The 17,148-nt window shown below is 41.0% G+C and overlaps 1 protein-coding gene across 2 annotated transcripts in view; it reads left to right on the top strand.

The window, feature by feature from the left end:
* The window catches only part of sh3pxd2b (SH3 and PX domains 2B), a 300,375-nt gene that overhangs the window by 69,159 nt on the left and 214,068 nt on the right, over positions 1 to 17,148 (top strand). For both annotated transcript variants that reach the window (XM_063053511.1, XM_063053510.1), the window contains exon 3: positions 9,299 to 9,374. In XM_063053511.1, the coding sequence (XP_062909581.1) occupies positions 9,299 to 9,374 (76 nt within the window). The remainder of the gene's footprint in view (positions 1 to 9,298; positions 9,375 to 17,148) is intronic.

Raw genomic sequence — 17,148 nt, 5'->3', positions numbered from 1 at the left:
TTATGGGCTGAGTGCAGGTTGGTGGAACTAGGTGAGAGTAGCGTTCAGCATGGACTAGAAGGGCGGAGATGGCCTGTTTCCGTGCTGTAATTGTTATATGGTTGTATAAATCAATAGCATCATAACATTTTAAGTAACGTTTGGATATTAAACACACAGCACATATTTCCCCGTATGAATATATAAAATCATTGCAACACACCAATATCGCTGAATCAGTGGGAGCCCTGGGCTCGTTTCCCTGCAATGAGACGGTCCCATCGAGGGGTGATGGGAGACAGTGATACTCGAAGGGGGTTCCTTATGTCCAGTCTATTCCGCAATTTAGTTTTTGTTGCATTCATTGCAGAGGTATGTTGGAAATGGAAGCAACGTTTTCAGTGCTTTCGTGGCTATCTCAGGATATTTAGCCTTTGATCCAGAATGCCAGCAGAGATGTTATGTCAAACATACTTTTCAGCCCGCCGTCATTTGCAAGTGTGAGGAGTTGATCTCCTTCCCGTGCTGACATGGATGACATGCGAGTAATGACCGCACGTGCGTTCAAGCTCAACAGTGGGTGAGACAGGGAATGAGGAAAGGTGCAACTGACTCATATCGCCAAATTATATAGTTTCCTCGTGGTCCAGTAGCGCATGCTTTGCGGCCCGGTGGTTGGGGTCCGCTGATTTATATGCCTGGGCAATTCAACCTGCTTCCATTGCGGATTTATTCCTTCCTACCAGATAAGAAATAATGTAAGAGTGACAGACAGAAGTTAATGAGTACAAGGAATGAGCTGCCAGAGGAGGTGGTAGAGGCATGTACAGGTATGGTTTTGAGGGATATGTGCCAAATGCTGGGAAATGGGTTTATCATAGATACAGTAGATAGGCACATTGGTTGCATGGATGAGTTGAGCTGAAGGGCGTGTTTCCTTATTATATAACTCCATGAATTCTGTTATCTCTTACATTGATTTCATATAGTTTTGTTACAGTTTCTTGTCTGATAAGTAAGATTTTAATCAGCATTAGTTTACCTAACAAATACTAATGCAATTTCTGCTATGTTTCGATTCAGTAATCTGATATTTCTTAAAACACATTTGGGTCACATTTATTAAAGCAAAGGATGAATAATATTATGTTTCACTTATTTTAAGTTCTCCACTGTAATTTTGGCAATAGTCGGACATACAGTTCCTTATTACACATCACAAAGAAATCATCTTAGAAAGAATGACATTTGGGTCTTACATGAATTTCTGTTCCATTTGGGCGGGGGGGGGAAGAAAAGTGTAGCAGAAAATTAGGCTAAGATTAAAAGGGAATTTAAAAATATTGCATACATTTCTAAACCTGTTTCTAGAGTAAAATATGTAGGGATGCAAACATAGGAACTATTTTGTTCCAGCTCAAAAAATTAAGACGGATTAGAGTTTGAACTTTGGGAATGGTCCTCTTCAATATTTTGGCAAGGATATCCTTTAATGCTTAAAACATGCTCTCTGGTGACAACATGCAAAGAATCAGAACCGGTGTTGCTGGAGGCTTCAGAGAGAGTTTTTGATATTGGATAACGCACAATGTGTTGGAAGTTTTAGAAATGGGAATCAGAATCAGTTTTAATATGACTGGCATATGTCGAAAAATGTGTTGTTTTACAGCAGCAGTACAGTGCAATACATAATAAGAACACTATAAATTACAATAACAAATATATATTAAATCAAATAAGCAGTGCAAAAAGAGAGGCGGGGGGTAAAGTGAGGTAGTGTACATTAGGTTCATTGTCCATTCAGTAATCTGATGGCAGAGATGAAGAAGCTGATCCTGAAACCCTGAGTGTCTTTTTTCACTCTCCTGTATGTCCTTGAGGGGGGGAAGGAGAAGAGGGCCTTCCTGGGTGATGGGGGTCCTTAATGATGGATGCTAGCTCTTTGAGGCATCCCCTTTTGAAGATGTCCTCGGTGCTGGGCAGGGTAGCACCCATGATGGAGCTGGGTGAGTTTGCTACTTTCTGCAGCTTTTATTCAATCTTGTGCAGTGGCCCCTCCATACCAGATGGTGATGCAACCAGTTAGAATGCTCTCCAGGGTACATCTGTAGAAATTTGCATGAGTCTTTCCAAATGGCATTCCAAATCTCCTCAAACTCCTAGTGAAATATAGCCGCTGTTGTGCTTTCTTTGTAATTGCAGCAATATGTTGAACTCGGTATAGAACTTTAGAGATGTTGGCATTCCGGAGCTTGAAACCGCTCAGTGAAAACCGCTGATCCCTCAGTGAAGACTGCTGTATTCTCTGAACTTCCCCTTCCTGAAGTTCACAATGAAGTCCTTGGTCTTCCTGAAGTTGAGTGCAAGGGTTTTGCTGCGACTCCACTCAACCAGCACTGCAGCTGTATTTAGCTTCACAGTCATAAGTATAAAGAGAGTAGAGCAGGGGGCTAAGCATGCACCCTTGTGGTGCACGTATGCTGATAGAGATTGGGGAGGAGATGTTGTTGTCTATCTGAGCTGACTGTGGTCTGCAAGTAAGGGAATTGAGGATCCATTTGCACAATGATGTATTAATCCCTGGGCCTTGGAGCTTACTGATTAGTTTTGAGTGGATGATAGTGTTGAATGCGGAGCTGTAGTCAGTGAAGAGCATCCTGATGAATGCACCTTAACTGTTCAGATGTTCCAGGGTTGAGCAAAGAGCCAATGAAATGACATCTACTGTTGACCTGTTGAGACAGGAGACAAATTGGTGCAGATCCAAGTCACTCCTCAAGCATATGTTTCATCACCAACCTCTCAAAGCACTTTATCACAGTGGATGTAAGCGGTACTGGGCAATAGTTATTGAGCCAGGTTACCATTATCCTCTTGGGCACTGGTGTGATTGAAGCCTGCTTGAAGCAGATGGGTATCTCAGACTGCCAAAGTGAGAGGTTTAAGGATATCAATAAACACTCCAGCCAGATGATTAGCACAGATCTTCAGAACTTGGCAGGTCACCATCTGGCCCAAATGCACATAGTGTTGCTTATCATTTTTAAGCTTATGTTTGTAATTTTTGGAACAGTGTTTATGCATGGGGAGTCGTGCCTCACAAGTTTGATTGAATTCCCTGAGGAGGTAATGAAGAAGATTCATGAGGGTGGGTGAGGGCTGTTAATATTGTATATGTGAATTTTTACAAAGCCTTTGACATTAATCCACATGGTTGGCTGGTCTGCAAGTTTAAATTGCATGGGATCCAAGGTGAGCTCGCCAATTGGCCACAAAATTGGCTTGGTGGAAGGAGATAGGAGGTGGTAACGAGGGTTGTTATTCAGATTGGAGTCCGGTGACCTGTATTGTGCTGTAAGGATTGTTTCTGGGACCACTGTTGTCATCTATCTTACTTCTGTCTGTTTGGATGGCAATGTTGTTAACCTGGTTTGTAAGTTTGTAACTGACATCAAAGTTGGATTTTGATGAACTGCAGAAGTGACCAAGGATTGGCAGATGGAAATTAACATGGACAAGTGTGAGATGTTATATATTGGTACCAAGTGAGGGTTTAACTTGTGCAGTTAATGATAGGGGCCTGGACAGTGTTGTAGAACAGAGGGTAAGAATACAGGTACATAGTCCCTGAAAGTGTAGAGGGTGGTGATGAAGGCATTTGGATGCTCGCCATTCTGTCAGGGCTTTGAGTGCAGGAGTTGGGACTTTATGCTGCAATGATACATGTTGTTGGTCAGACTACACTTGAGAATATTCTTGCAGTTCTGTTTGTCCATCAGTAGGAAAGATCCCGTTAAGCTGGAAAGGGTGCAGAAGGAATTCACAAGGATGTTCCAGGATTAGGGGGCTTGAGTCATAAGAAGGATCTAGATAGCTGGAACATTTTCCTTGAAAAGTAAGAGCCTGAGTGGTGATATTGTAAGGGCATAGATAAGGTCATTTTCTTTTTCACAGGTTTTGGGAATCTAAAACTAAAGGATGTAGGTTTAAGGTGAAAGGAGAACGACTGAAAGAGGACTTAAAGGGAAACATTTTACATAGATGATGACTGCCAGAATAGAGCCATCGAACTGGGTACCATTAAAAGACATGTGGACAGGTACGTGGTAAGGAAGTGTTAGAGGATTGTAAGTCAAATGCATGAACAAGTTGGGCTGAAAAGCCTTTTGCCATACTGTAGAACTCCCTGACTTCATATCATCTTCTGAATTTTTACAAGCTTTTTAAACCTGTGCTTGGAGAATGAATTCATAAATGTCTTCACTTTGAGCCAAGACTCAGCTGTTGAGTAAAGCACTGAATTGTCAGTTGATAATAAGCATATGTCTGTGCATCTGCTAATTAGAAACACCACCGGTATTTTGAGTAGATCTTCTTATTTTATTTGGAACAGGGTTTGTAGTGCTGGCCCCTTCTTTCATTGTTGCTTCAGGCCTTTTGGAAGTGGACACATTTACTGTGCGCCCTTGCAACAGAATACTGGACCCATACAAATATCCTCTTGTCTCAGTGAAGACTTTAAGTTGTAATGTTAGAAGAAGCATTCAGTTCTGATGATTCATTTAACCTCGGAAGGATACAGTGGCATATTTTGGAGCTATCATGGACAATGATGAGATTGTTCCTTTCCCAAATGAAGACAACTTTTATTACTCTTTTTGTGGGTAGTTGTGAGATTGTTTTCTTCCCAGATGATGACAACTCCTGTGTGTCAAGTTGTAGAATTCAGGATAGTTGAACAATCCTGGCATCTGGAACCAATCTTGAAATTTCAGTGTCGAGCTTTATAGACTCCAAAGCACCCTGTTAAATTTGGTGCCATGCTCTGGGTGGGCCTCTTACATAGATTCTGTCAGATTTTAGGCTGCTCGTCAAGGCTCCTTTTCAAAAACAATAGTTTATATTTGATACTAATCTAATGCTCTTCATAATTTAAGTTGATTTTGCTGCTCAATTACTGTTCCTTCCTTTCATTTTATTTTATTTCTTCTGTTTTCTCCCAGGCTGTTTATTTTTCTGATCTTTGTTTCCTTCTTTAACACCTGAAGTGAGATTTTTAACTGCTGGCCAGAAAGCCAGATTTATAGGAGTCACCTGCCCTCAGGTTTTTTGGGCAGTCTGGTTGGTATTATATCTGGGCATCTGGGTGGGCAGCAGGCCACATGCTCTGAGGATGCCTTTGGAACTTGGGTAAGTTACAAGGTGAGGATGAAAAAGGCTAAATTCCCAGATACACAAAATACTCTGCAGATGCTGGGGTCAAAGCAACACTCACAACACGCAGGTCGGGCAGCATCCGTGGAAATGATGAGTCGACGTTTCAGGCTGGAATCCTTCATCTGGACTGTAGAGCAGGGGTCCCCAACCTTTATCGCACTGCGGACCGGTTTCATATTGACAATATTCTTGCGGACCAGCCGACCGGGTGGGGGGGAGGTAGGGTTGCCAGCGAACAAGAGTAGCAGTCAAATACGCTGGGTTTACCCTGAGAAAGACTACAATGACCATGAAGCCTTGCACGGGCACCAGTGCGCATGTGTGATTGGCATGCGTGTATGATTTTTTTCTACAAATCATTTTTGGCGATTCTGTTCGGGGGGGGAGGGGGATGTTAATCACAACCGGAATATCGGCGATAAGTGGCTAATACACTCAATTTCCTTTCTAAAAGGGTTTATCTAACGAATTTAATATTAAACACACAGCGCTTATTTTCCTCGCATGAATATAGTGATAAGTCAATTATCAGGGGAGCTTGAAGTAAGTGTTGAACGAACTTCCAGTAGAAGTGGTAGAGGCAGGTTCGATATTATCATTCAAAGAAAAATTGGATAGGTATATGGACAGGAAAGAAATGGAGGGTTGTGGGCTGAGTGCAGGTCGGTGGGACTAGGTGAGAGTAGCGTTCAGCGCGGACTAGAAGGGGAGAGATGGCCTGTTTCCATGCTGTAATTGTTATATGGTTATATAAGTCAATTGCATCATAACATTTTAAGTAACATTTGGATATTAAACATGCAGCACATATTTTTCCCGTATGAACATATAAAATCATTGCAACACCAATATCGCTGAATCAGTGGGAGCCCTGGGCTTGTTTCCCTGCAACAACACGGTCCTATCGAAGGGTGATGGGAGACAGTGATAGTCGAACGAGGTTCCTTATGTCCAGTCTGTTCCGCAGTTTAGTTTTCGTTGCGTTCATTGCAGAGATATGTTGGAAATGGAAGCAATGTTTTCGGTGCTTTCGTGGCTGTCTCAGGATTTTTAGCCTTCACTTTGATCCAGAATGCCGGCAGAGATGTTACGTAAAACATACTTTCCAGCTCGCCGTCATTTCCAAGCTCGAGGAGTTGATCTCCTTCCCGCACTGAAATGGATGACGCGCGGGTAATGACCTCGCATGTGTAATGGCTCAACAGTGGCCATGACAGGGAATGAGGAAAGGTGCAGCTGACTCCTATCGCCAAATCATATGGCTTCCTCGCGGCCTGGTAGCGCATGCTTTGCGGCCCAGTGGTTGGGGACCGCTGCTGTACAGGGAAGGGGCAGAGGCCCTATAAAGAAGGTGGAGGGAGGGTGGGAAGGAGAAGGCTGGTAGGTGCCAGGTGAAAAACCAGTAAGGGGAAAGATAAAGGGGTGGGGGAGGGGAAGCAGGGAGGTGACAGGCAGGAAAGGTGAAGAAGGAATAGGGGGAAAACACAATGGGAAGAAGAAGGAGGCGGAACTGTGAGGGAGGTGATAGGCAGCTGGGGGAGGGGGCAGAGTGACATAGGGATAGGGGAAGGGAGGGGGAGGGAATTACCGGAAGTTGGAGAATTCTATGTTCATACCAAGGGGCTGAAGACTACCTAGACGGTATATGAGGTGTTGCTGCTCCAACCTGAGTTTAGCCTCATCATGGCAGTAGAGGAGGCCATGTTCGGACATATCCGAATGGGAATGGGAAGCAGAGTTGAAGTGGGTGGCAACCGGGAGATCCTGTCTGTAGTGGCGGACGGTTTATCAATGGTTCCATTGTTAAAATTGTACCCATTCTCAATATATGAAGAAGCCATTTAACTAGAAGTGAATGTCACAGCTCCCCTGCTTTAGAATATATTGGACAGAATGTACACTTTAATGCTGATTTTTGAATAAACTTGTCTTTAGAGAACTTGTGGGAGAGTATTGGCTGAATTTCAAATGGTGAGGCCATAATATGGATGATGGCCAGAGGTGACAAGACAACCTCTGAACAGGAAAATAGTGATTATAACCCTTTGACAGTTGGTTCAGCCAGGCTCTATGTAAACATAGAGAACAGGACTTTATCCTATTTCAAGGCGCACTGTAACTGGAGATTGATTTCAACAATTGCAGAAAAGCAGCCTTTCCAGTTTATATTAGAATTGGACATTTCTGATGAAAAGTCTGTAATGTTAATTCACTTTTTTTTGCTCTCCATAAATCTGCCTCTGCTTTATTTTGTTCTTTTGTTCTTTCTGCTTTTTGCTTTTTCTCGTCTTCTTTTTATATTTCCATCAGTCAAAGAAGCTGCAATTCATAAACCTTTATGATGCGCTCAGCTGGCTCCACCACCACTCTTCATTTGGTCTCCCTTGGCCACACATTCCTTTTGTTCTTTCCATCTCTCTTCCTTCTCTGGAATTTAAGACCTATTTGTTTTCTGAGCTTTCTGATTCTGAGTGAAGTCATTGACCTGAAGTAATTGTTTCTCCATTTACACACACAGCCTGACTTGCTGAGTATTGGCAGCAATTCTTATTTCAGATTTTACAGCATTCATGTTTTGGTGCTGGTATTCTTATTGGTTTATTATTATTACATGTACCAAGATAGAGTGAAAAGCTTCTCTTGCAGAATGTTAATATAGATCAAACCATTACTTAGTGTGTCGAACTAGAATAAGGTAAAACAACAACAATGCAGAATAGAGTGTTAAAACTCCCATAAAAGTGCAGTGCAAGTAAACAGTTAAGTGCAAGATCAAAACGATGTAGATTGTGAGGCCAAGAGTCCATTTTAAATACAAGAGTCAAATAACTGTGGTTTAGAAGCTATCCTTGAGCCTGGTGGTATGCGCTTTCAGACTTTTGTGTTTTCTGCCTGATGGGAGAAGGGAGAAGAGAGAATGTCTGGGGTGTGTGGGATCTTTGATTTTGCTGGCTTCTTTACTGAGAGAGTGAGAGCTGTAGACAGAATCCATAGAGGGGAGGCTGGTTCTTGTGCTGTACTGAGCTGTGTCCACAACTCTACCATTTCCAAGTGCAGCTGACTTGACAAGCCATTATGCATTCAGACAGAATGCTTTATATAGTGCATCAATTAAAGTTGGTAAGAGTTGCAGGGGCATTCCAAATTTCTTTAGTCTCATGAGGAAATAGAGACTTTGGTGTTGCTTTCTTGCCCGTGACATCAGTATGCTTAGTACAATACTGGTTTCAGATTTTGCTTCTCTTTGATTCTGTTCCTTGTTTGCACACTTCTCCAAATCACATCTACATGAGGGTCAAATAGATCAACAAACATTTATCACTGTAACCACAACTTCTGCCATTTACATCCGTCTCATCTCTCGATCTCTTTTGTGCCCAACACCTTTCCCCATTTCTACATAATAATACATGTTATATTCTGAGGAAAGGTCAACATTTCAAAATGTTAAGATTGTTTCTTCCTCCATTGATGTTGACTAACTTGTTGAGTATTTCCAGCATTTTATGTTTATACTTTTAATCATCAAAATGGAAGATTTTGAGAGGCAATTACTTGCTTGATTTGAACACCTTCTTTTGATAATTTTCCACTAGAATTGGATTTAAAATTCTATCTGCTATAATCCTTTGTTTAAAAACTCAATTTCTTTGTGTCTTTCCTATCTCCTGTTCTAAGTGAAATATGACTGCAGTAATATTTATTTGATCAGCCTAGCAAACAAACTCTTAACTAAAGGGAAGAAAGTTCTCCAGTATATCTGTGTTGACAAATATTTAATGTCTTACTGGTTGTAAATGGAAATAAATAAAATATCTGTGTATATTGAAACTGGTCATGGTTAAGTGGTGAATTGACATGTAGTAATGTGGAAAATATTCCCGCACTGGAAGTAAGAGGAATTATATTGATAATGCGATCCAGTGAAAGATTTAGTTTGAGCAATACAGATGAGTTAAACAACATGTCTGGTCATATTGAATTTTAAGCTAATTGGTGCTTTATCCACAGAAAGCTTCCTGTTCAATATGTTTTTAAGTAAATAGATATACCAATTCTTTTTGTAAGTGCTTGATCTTGTACTCCCTGTTGTGTATTCCAGATGCAGCTGCTAGATACGTTCCCAGTGGAAGGAGGCCAGAAGGATCCCAAGCAGCGTTATATTCCTTTTCTACCAGGTAAAATGACATAGTTGTCCATTCCTTTCCTCCCGTCGTCCTGCTCCTGTAATTTCCATACTTCAGACCCTAATGGTGGAACTGGAAGATGTTTATGTGTGAAACTCGGATTGTAACCCACTGGAGCACAGTGGATTTTGGTTGTAAGATGTTAAAATTATCTTTATGGCATCAGTGCAATGATTATGTGTCTGGAAAAGAGTCGCTCCTAATTTCCCTTTGCAAAGTGCATCTGAGGTTAAATGTACTGGTGACGTGATCCACAAACAAAGATATGGCATGTTTGAAAGACATTCATCTAGCTATTCTTGATGAGTTGTAGTGGAAGAGAATTAACAATGGTTTTTCAATTACTGGACTTTGAAAGGGAAGAAAAACAATGCCTGCTGAGTGTGTGTTTGTATCCATGTGCCCAGAAATGGCTGTGTTCCTCAGATAAATTAATCTCCTCTCTCTCTCTCTCTCTCTCTCTCTCTCTCTCCCTCTCTCTCTCTCTCCCTCTCTCACTCTCACTCACTCTCTCCCTCACTCTCTCCCTCACTCACTCTGTCCCTCACTGTCACTCTCACTCTCTCACCCACTCTCTCACTCTCTCACCCACTGTCTCACTCTCTCACTCTCTCACTTTCTCACTCTCACTCTCTCTCACTCTCTCACACTCTCACTCTTACTCTTACTCTCACTCACACACCATGAATACCTTTCGCAATAGGCCTAAAGTTGGCTCATAATTACTTCAAGAGTACAATGTATAAAAATAATTATGAATTCATAATTATGCAGTCATATAGAAATCTTTAGAATAACTATGAATTACATAAAGGGACACCACAGGCACGCCAGCCTGCTAGGTTGCTGAAATAGTTTATCTTGAAGCCCGAAATGAGCATATTAGTGGTACATTTGCTGTAGAATATAATTTCCAGGTCAGAACATGGTGGCAAAGTCAAGAGAACTAAGTTAAATAACTATTTAGATTTTTTTTACTCTAAGGGATGATCTATAATCCATCAGACAATAATCTACCTGCAGTGGTTAATTGTTGAGTTCAGAATGAGATCATAATTGTTGATGGTGTAAACAGTATTTGTATAAGGAGGTTTTTATTAGATTCAATGATTTGTTTTATAACCTGTGTGACGAGAATACACATAAATTAAGATGTTTGCTGGCCTGGGCTAGCATCAGTGGCATCAGCAGTTGGTCTGCCACCTGTCCTCAGGGGAAGGAGAGATAAGGAACAATGAAGCAGCATCTGGAGATGTGTAATGAAGGGACGGGAGAGAGAGCTGTCTGGAGCAGCTCCCCCTTTGAACCCTGAACTGTTTGAAGTGATGGACAGGCGATACCCCAGCAGGGGGATAAAAGGGGACAGGTTCGCTAAGGCAGGACACACAGGACACTCAAGGTAACGAGACTCTGGAAGTGGTGCGCCTCTCACGAGTCGGTGGGAAGCTCTTCGACGGCTGATCGGGGGATCAGCCTTAAACGCACAGGGTGGAAAGGTACGATCAGCGGGAACCCGGTGTGTGTCCACCCTCGCTTGGGTGCCGGGTTCACTGCAGAGGATCGACCACATCTGGAGGAGGGGTCACAGTCGGTGACCTCAGGTGACATCACAAAGGACCCGCCCGAAAGCTGCTTGTGAGCAATATCGCCGGTCTGTGAGTGGAAGCCGTTCTGAATGATCAGTCGTTCTCGTTCTCTCTCTCCCTCCCCCCACGTTGTCCATCGCCATGGCAACGATTACTGCGAACTGAACTAAATTGGACTGAACTTTGTGTCACTTTGAAATTGGTCATTTACCCCTAGACAACGATAGAGCTTGATTGATGCTGTTATCTTAATTCTGTGCACATGTGTTTATCATTGCTGAACTGTTGCATTTATTATCCTTTCGATTACTGTGTTGCTTGTTTCTTTAATAAAACTTTCTTAGTTCTAGTAATCCAGACTCCAACTGAGTGATCCATTTCTGCTGGTTTGGCAACCCAGTTACGGGGTACGTAACACCTGATATGCAATTACTGTATCCCACTGATTCTGCGAAACATGATTACAATTGGAAAATGGACTCCAATTCAACAGTCTGTATTGTAAAGAGTACTGAGCCCCTGCGCCTACCATGCTGTTGAACAAAATAGCCATAGAGGAATTCTAGCTATTTGGTATTATAATTGTGCACAAGGATTGATAACTGAGCATGTGTGATATGATAAGACTGGAACTGATTAGAACCAGGAGGAAGACAACATTTTTTTTCCCTCTGGTTCCTTGTTTGAAAGTTCAGCTTCCAAACTTGTATTTCTTTTAATTTAATGAAGTCTCTTCCACTTTCAGTTCAATGCTGTCTCAACTTATTATCTTAGAATTGTATTTTCAGTTTTCTCAGCTTGGAAGAGTCATTTTCTTTGGCCGCAGAATAAAAGGGTGGTTGAAAATTTTGCAGTTCCAATAGCACAGTTGCTTAGCAGACTGAAAATGGAAGCTTTGTTAGACCTCCAGTACCAACCAAATATTTAACCCTGAGGTTTGGTTCTGACCTCAGCTGGAAAGGGCACCTTGCTGAAAGAAGCACCAGAGTCACATAATTCTGCTGCTTGGAGCTGCCCCCTTTGTGCTTGAATATTGAAAAAAAAAGTCCAGTTATAGTATAAGTGCTTTGTGTAAAGAATAACTTATGCTATCTGCAAATGTAAAGCTTAAGATAGGTCTCTGTAGCCCTTTTGGTTGTCTGATTGTTATGTGCAGAATTGCAAATCTGTACAATTGAACGGTATACTTTGGTCACTGGTTGTGTAGGGTTTGCAATTTGATTCTCTAATGATTATGCCAGAATCTGAGCTGAATATGTGGCAGAGCTTTTCCCACCATTTCCCATTTTACAACTGAAGGGCAGTAAAGATGAGAGTAGCATTGAAACTTGCTAAATATTGCTTCCTTTGGTGGTGATCCTTTGCATCATTTACCTACTTTCATCCTGTTTGAGCAATGTTATTAATATTTACTAAGCATTACATTATTAAATAGAGGCTTGAAATTGTATAATATGTGAATGATGCTGTACACTGGACCTATGCTAATTCTTTACAAGTGTGCCATGACAGGTTTCAGAAACTTCAGTACAGCTACATGCAATGCAACCCTTTGCTGAAGCAAGAACTTGTGAAGAGCTCCCGTCCTCTGAGAACTGCAGCTTAGATTGTGGCCAGAGTTGGAATGAATGGTTGCAGCTGTTTGCTCCAGCCAGGCCTCACTGCTTAATGACCACATAATGTGGAGTCCGTCCTCCAAGAGGACCACAACATCATCATGAACTGGAGGCTTGGGTGCCTCAGTGACCTGGAGAACTATGTTGCTTTGGCTCTTGGTAGGGTCACACACATCAAACAGGTCAAAGAATAGAGGACCGACTAAGAGTGGTCCACTGGTCTTCTAGGGTTTGGGGGTGGTGTAACAGGCAGTAAGTAAGTAAGTAAGTAATGTGTAGTCAGTGGTAGCGTTCAAACAGTGTTCTCCTATTCCCAACAATGAAGGGGACTTACTCTGTCCATTGAGCTATTTGGCTCAACAGTGATGATTCCATTCATGGCTTCAGCAGCAGACGCTCTGACTGTGGCTCAGGCCATGACTAGTTCTTCAGTTTGGACACAAGAATGGCTTATTAAAGTCAGCCATTCCAGTCATGGTGCAGACAGTTTCTTCAACGTGCATTTACATTCTAGTCTTGAGGCACCGACAGCTAATACTAATTGCACACCATTGGACACCTATTATGCACATTAAGTGCCTATTGTATTTTGCAACTGAAATTTTGCTTTAAGGCAGTCTTGTAAGGCTGTGTGGTTGAACTTCAGAGTCAATATTTATATTGAAACTTGCAAATAAGTTAATGTTTAAACCTTTCCCTGTCAATTATACAGCCAGCTATCATCAACCAACCTTGAAAGTGACAGCCTGAGTCCCAGAACTGATTTCACATATAACTGCCTCAGTTGAAAGCTTCAGAATTCCACACCTATCACTGGATTGATTGGTAAATGAAGTTGTCCTGCTGTCACCTTAGAATTCTAGAATGCCAAATGGCATAATGGCTTTGAGGTGGATTGAAAATATCGTCCTGTAAATGCATTCTTGGTACATTGGGTCACTGGTCTGTAACATATTGCTCTAGTACGTTCAGGTCACTTGCTTTCAGTGACCTGCAGTATGTTCAACATACTCCTTGTTTATATAACACACACTTCACTGTATCTGCTCTCAGGAATGGGGCTTTGCTACTGACTTGCTGCTTCCGCATTTACTTCCTGCATTTTATCACATCTACATGGTGCTAATGGGTCAGCTTTTTATTTTGTTCGCAGGTCCTAGTGTAGCAGTGGCAGATGAAGTCAGGAGACAAAAGAACCAAAATGGAAATTCAGCCGAATATGAAATTTAAATGAACAGGGACAAATTAAAGGAAATGTCACAATTAAATGATTGAATTCCTAAAGGCTGCTAGTTCTGTAAAAAGCCATTTCTCAGCACAGTTTTAATTCTAGCTAAAGCAGCATGAAATTCAAGCCAGGAAAACTAAAAGAAAATAAATCTGAACTTGCAGACCCAGACTGACAGATGTGTAGTTCTGCATCAAAGGGAACATTTAATAGTTGTTGAGTTGATGCTGCTTGAAGTAAATAGAAAAAAAGTTTTGTTTTGTTGCCTCTCCATCCACCATTTTAGAAGGAGGTACAAGTATACATAACTTTAATAGGAAAGTGTGGTACTAGTTCTTCCAACTCTACTAAGCATGTTGGTGACAGCAAAGGATCCATAATTTGTGCTATGCCTGTTCAGAATGTATAGATTTTGAGAGGCAGGTACAAGGTTTATATCAATATGAATGATGCTGTCTTGGCAGCTGTGCTAATTCAGATTTCTGGTATTTCCATACTGTACTATTGCAACTGTGATCGAAGTCACGGAGAGACACTGGAAATGTGGATGTTGTTGTGTATTTAATATTTCAGTAATACTTGAAAAATCTTTGCATGCAGTATGTTGTTTGATTAAGCATTCTTAGTCATTTAAATATGTTTGTAATTTATTACAGGTTATATGTATAAATATGTGAATTGCATATGTCATGTGCATGCCTTGCTTAAAGTACACATGAATTTAGACGCATATTTCAGACTCCCATGTCTTCCTTTGAATTAGTTTAATGTTTTGAAGTTACAAAACATAACATTAGTGATGAGATATTTTTAAAAAGAATGCAAGACAGATATGGACCTGTTGAAACACAGCAGGAAGTTCAAATTTAAAAAAAACAGCAAATAACGGTGAGTAAAAAAGGCGGAAATGGCTGGCTACATTGGAAGGGTTGACACAACAGATAACTGGATTTTATATATTGAGCTAGTTGAACAGTATTTCTAAGAAAATTAAACGGCCAATGAGAAATGAATACCAATTTTTCTGAATGTGTTGTCTTTAAAGGCATACAATTTGTTTCAAAGTTCAATTGCTCCAACCAAACCAGCAGAAGTGAGCTATGCTGATGTTGTCAAAGTAATGCAGGAACATTTAGAACCAAAGCCATTGTTGATTGCAGAAAACTTTAGGTTTCATAAGTGAAGGGGGAATCCATTTCCTATGTGGCTGAATTGAAGAGATTATCTGAGCACTGTCAGTTCAATAATAGGCTTAAAGATGTCCTCAGATATTTTTTGGCATCTGGAATCTTACAAGAAAACATTCAAAAACAGCTCCTAAGTGAAGCACAATGCACATTTAAAAGAGCAGTTGAAATCACTGTTTCAATGGAAACTGCAGACAGAGACACAGTTGCAGTCAGGAATGAAAGTGAGCATGAACAAAATTGCAGCATCTAAACAGAAACCAGTCTGGCCAAACAAATTGTGTACTGTTGTTGCGGGGGCAAACATTCACCAACCAAATGCAGGTTTAAAGGAGAAACCTGCAGAAAATATAACAAAGTAGGACACATACAAAGAGTATATCAGGCTGACAAAAATAAATGGCATGCACAGGGAAGAGAGAAAGCTAAAAAGCACTAATCTGCATGTTGTTGATGAAAACATATGATAATGATGAGGGTGATACAGGAGTGCATAGCCTTGAGATTTACAATGTGAAAACTAACAAAAGACATGCAGTGTGGTTTGCACCAGAAGTGAACACCAAATTAATTAAAATGGAATTGGACATTGGCTCATCTGTTTCAGTCATTCCACAAAATGAGGTGAACAGCCTTTCAGAAATACCTAACAAAAGCCCGTAGGTATCCAACTAAGAACTGATATTGAAGAAATGCTAACTCCTGTGGAAGTGACATTCGTCACCATGAAATACAACAACCAACAAGCAACATTGAGCTGGTATGTGGTAAAAACAGAAGGACCAGCATTGTGAAGGTGTGATTGGCTGAGATAAGTACAACTTGATTGGGGGATCCATCTGCCATTTACATGCCATATCCCCTACAATAAGGTCAACTGAAAGGTACTGGATGATGCCACAATTGTATCCATGCCAAACACCATGAACAGTTGCCCAACAGAGGACAAACAGGTTACTCACCGCACAGTATGGGCAATTTAGATTGACCCATTAGTAGTAGTAGTATTAGTAGGCAGCATTGATCCCAGGGGATCATGGGTTTGTGCCTCTGGTGGACTGTGTCCTCTCCATGGCACAAGCCTGGGCGGGAAAATTTGAAGGACCAGCAGTTGCCCATGCAGCAGGTTCCTCCTCTCCACGTCACCGATGTAGGGCAAAGGAAGGGCAAACGTCAATACAGCTTAGCACCAAAGTTGTCGCAGAGGTTGCCTGAGTGAAGTTGTAAACAACATGAAACTGTTTTAGGGACCCCGTCTCCGGATTTCTTCCTCAGGGTTTACTTCTGAAGTCTTTCCCATGGGTGGTTATGGCTGCAAGACAGCGGTGGATTAAAATCAAAGTTTTCCTTCTCCTAGGCAGGCTGCCGTCCAAGGTTGATGAGTCCCACCTGCCTAAAATTGACCCATTAACCTACCAATATTCACATCTTTAGGAGGAAATGTGTGGTGACAGGGTGAAATAGCAAAACATCCAGCCCAGTCTACATTGTCAATGCCAGGATGAATCTGGGTTGTTGGTGCTGAGGCTGTGCTGCTGACTCTGCATGTGACGTTTTTATACATTGTTCCTTCCTTTGTCTGTTCCACAAGATTTAATTTCTGTCTCGATTGGAAGCATTAGATGTTGGAAAACAAAACAAAGTAATGTCTTTCTTTTGGCAAGACAATGGATTCCGGTTAATTGGGACACATTAGGACCGGCACATTTTGTTCATTTAAGTGGCTGTCCATTAGACGGTTTTATCGAGTAGTTAAAAAGGTATAAAAAGGACAAACTACCATTTAGCAGAGTGACAAATTATATATTTAAATGAAATACATATCAAATTAGAACAGTATCAATACTACTACAGTACTATAAAACTGTGTATTAGTTCCAAATATTTATCAACAGAGGAGCTTCCAGCAAATGCTATTATATTCTTTCAATTGACTATAAATGAACAAAATCAGAATCAGGCATGCGTCAGGAAATTTGTTAACTTAACAGCAGCAGTTCAATGCAATACATAATATAGAAGAAAAAAATAAAATAGTAATGATAAATAATTAAGTAAATCAATTACAGCATACATATATTGAATAGATTAAAAATTGTGGAAAAAAAACAAATAATATACTGTATATTAAAAATGTGAGGTAGTGTT

The sequence above is a fragment of the Mobula hypostoma genome, chromosome 7 (assembly GCF_963921235.1).
Source record: "Mobula hypostoma chromosome 7, sMobHyp1.1, whole genome shotgun sequence".
NCBI lineage: Eukaryota > Metazoa > Chordata > Chondrichthyes > Myliobatiformes > Myliobatidae > Mobula > Mobula hypostoma.
The sequence above is the reverse complement of the archived record's forward strand: the minus strand, read 5'-3'. Positions and strand labels throughout refer to the sequence as shown.